Genomic DNA, 3009 nt, shown 5'->3' on the forward strand with positions numbered 1-3009 from the left:
GGGAGTATCCTCAAAGTAGAATCAATGATTTAGAGGTTGGGGAAAGAAATGTCAGTCTTTTTTTATGTCTAGAGAGCTAGCTAGTTTTAATTCCTAGGGTAGGAATAGGGAATTCATTAGGGAGAGGCAGTTTTAGTAGTTAAAACTTTAAAGGTAAAATGCAATAAACTAATCTTCTCAGACCTGCTGTAAAATAAGGAACTTGAATTGCATTTTATTAAAGGATATCAGGATTTTTAAGGGACTTTATTTAGGGTCTTATCTTTCTGAATAGAATACAGTTTTCCTTATTCTCATAAACCAACAAGTTATATTTGCCAGATACCTTACTATAGACTTTTGTTTTATTTTTAAAGTGGGAACAGATGAATCCCAGGAGAGCAGCATGACAGATGCAGATGACACACAACTTCATGCAGCTGAAAGTGATGAATTTTAACTTCTGGAAATCAGACTTTTGCAACTGGATGTGTGACTAGTGCTGACATGTTTCTTGTCCCTCCATATACTGAGTCTTCACTCTTAAGCCGGCATTGTCATCATCCGTCACTTAGACCATGAGTGTGCCACTTTCAATGGACCCTGACTATACACAGAATGAAAGGCAGTGCAATATTTAGCTGCTAACAAGACTGGTTCCTTTACCAGTATGAATGACAATTGAGGGGGGAAGGGTGGGGAACTTTCTTTTCTTTTTTTCTTTAATCTCCCTTTGTTGGAAAGCTGTCATGGAAGGAAGAGTTATGTTTTATCTTGAAGGAACCATTAGATATGGAAAACAGTGATGAACCAGAATTTCTTGGTCATTTTTCCAAAAATTTGTTTTTATTTGGTTCTGTTCCTGATAAACAGAGTGACTGACCTTCATTTCTAGGTTCTTCAAGAATGGTGTTAGCAAGTGCCAGATGGAACAATAAAAGACATTGCCTATAACAGTAACTTGATTGCCAAGGAATGTAAATTACCTTAAACTTGCAGTGTCTCCTATAAACAAATGTCATGGGCATACTGGGACTCGTATGTAGGAATCAAATATCCCTCCATATAATGTATACTTATTCTTGGCAAGAATGCTTTAACGTCTAACCAAGAATTTTAATTTATTCATCTTGCTTCAAAGTGTTGATCATTGTTGTCTTGGTATTGCAAACTTTAAAATTGGTCCTTACCATATTGCCTCTTCTCTTTGAGCTCTGTGGGATCACCTTTAACATTCAGAAATGACAGAGTGGTTCCCCACTGAAAAGCCAACACAAGGCCCTTAATATCCGTGTAAGATCACCATAAGAATCACTATGAGAACACTAAAGTGGAGAGACTTTAAGAGATCATGATAGTGAAAGCCTTAATACAATCGGAATTGTACCATAACCTTGAAGCTATATTTGTTCAAGACAGCATCCCTTTGACTTTTCTGAGTGTTTAAGCCGAGTGCAAGAATGTGTGATTACCCTTGGTTGAGGTAATTTCCATTGTTTTTGGCTCTCTGCTTCAGATTATTTTCACTAATGTGAGTCACCAAAACGTTTACTGAGAGTGATCGGGTATTGAGGATGTTGGAAATTTTTAGGTGGGGAAAAAAAACGTTCTTATGAAGAAGACAAGTTCTTTCCTGAGTTTGTCATAATAGGTTGGTGTCTTTGGGAAATGGCCATGATTTTAAAGATCTAATTATGCATATAAAATGGGAATTATCAGAATTTCACAGTACAGATTTAAACAGTCTTAAATTGTGTATCTCCTTTATTGTAATGTTTGAAATTTTTAGAGAAACTTTAGTTGTTAACATTTTATTAAGTGCCAATGTCAGAATATAACGAATTATACTTTCTTAAGAATGACAGGCCTACAATTGTTATTTTGGATTATTCGATGAAGGACAAACTTATCTATTGGTTATCTGTATTTGTTAGTGAAGCTGTGAAAATAAGGTGGATTACAAGAGATGTGAAAAAAATTTTAGCCTGTAGACTCAGTAATTTTCTATCATTTACTGTTAACCTTTTTATTTGAACATGGATTAGATACCATTATAAATTAATTCAAGTCAGAGTATTGGATTAGGTATTCGGTGCCAGAGAGGTGTTTAACAAAATTTCCTACCTAAATCTATGTGTATGTGCTGTCTGAAAGAATAATTGATAAAGAAAAGGAAAAGTTGGGAATAAGTGAATATTATTAGAAATTCCCAGAGGCTAGCACTTGAATTCTAACAAATATTCCATTTTATTATCCATTAGTTCTATAATATTTAATTTGAGATTCTTTTATTTTTTTTAATTGGCAAATCATAAGTCAGTTGTATAACAGTATTAAATCTAGAGTTTCATAGAAAGCTTCCACCTGAGTTCTGTGTTACAAAGCCTGGGGAAAGCTAAGCTTAGAACATAATTTGCTAGAGTATAATTAGGTATCTTTTTGTACTAGGAATTTATGTCTTGTGCCAGAGGTTGCAAGTCTTTTCTGATACTGATTTTGAGACCAAGAATAAAAAGGTAGTTGTGAAAGGCACACCATGGCAATGGCTGGTTGAGGGACACTTTCAGCCCGAGTTTGGCCTGATTTCGTTTTTCCTCATACCTACTTTCAAAGACATTTAGAATTTGAAGCCTTATTTTCCACCTAGTAACTCTTTCTGGCTTTTTTTTTTTCCTTCGTTTCTTTTTCTTTTTTTTTGCATGAATGGGGATCAAACAACCAGAAGAACATATTTTGGTCAAGCAAAATGTTTGCTTCAAATTTCAGAAGCTACTTTGAAGGAAATTAAAAATACTAAGTACTTTGACATCCTTTTTTCTGTTTCACACATATACATACATGTATATATACACACACGCACACTTTTATTCAGAAGTTATGTTGTGGCATTGGATTTATTTTTCCCCTTGGAAATGGTTCTTAACTCTGGGATTTTAGAAGGTTGGAATATTTTTTCAAGAGAACAATGGTACTCAAAATAATGAAAGGTGGTCCCTACTTTTTCTGTATTTCATTACTTTAAAATTTTTA

At 34.2% G+C, this 3009-nt stretch overlaps 1 protein-coding gene across 1 annotated transcript in view; it reads left to right on the plus strand.

The window, feature by feature from the left end:
- The window catches only part of CDC27 (cell division cycle 27), a 110297-nt gene extending 108340 nt beyond the window's left edge, over positions 1-1957 (plus strand). The window contains exon 16 of the mRNA XM_012655228.1: positions 357-1957. Coding sequence (XP_012510682.1) covers positions 357-439 — 83 coding nt within the window. The 3' untranslated portion in view covers positions 440-1957. The remainder of the gene's footprint in view (positions 1-356) is intronic.
- The last annotated feature ends 1052 nt before the right edge of the window (positions 1958-3009 follow it).

Source organism: Propithecus coquereli, unplaced genomic scaffold, assembly GCF_000956105.1.
Source record: "Propithecus coquereli isolate 6110/MARCELLA unplaced genomic scaffold, Pcoq_1.0 Scaffold469, whole genome shotgun sequence".
Taxonomy (NCBI): domain Eukaryota; kingdom Metazoa; phylum Chordata; class Mammalia; order Primates; family Indriidae; genus Propithecus; species Propithecus coquereli.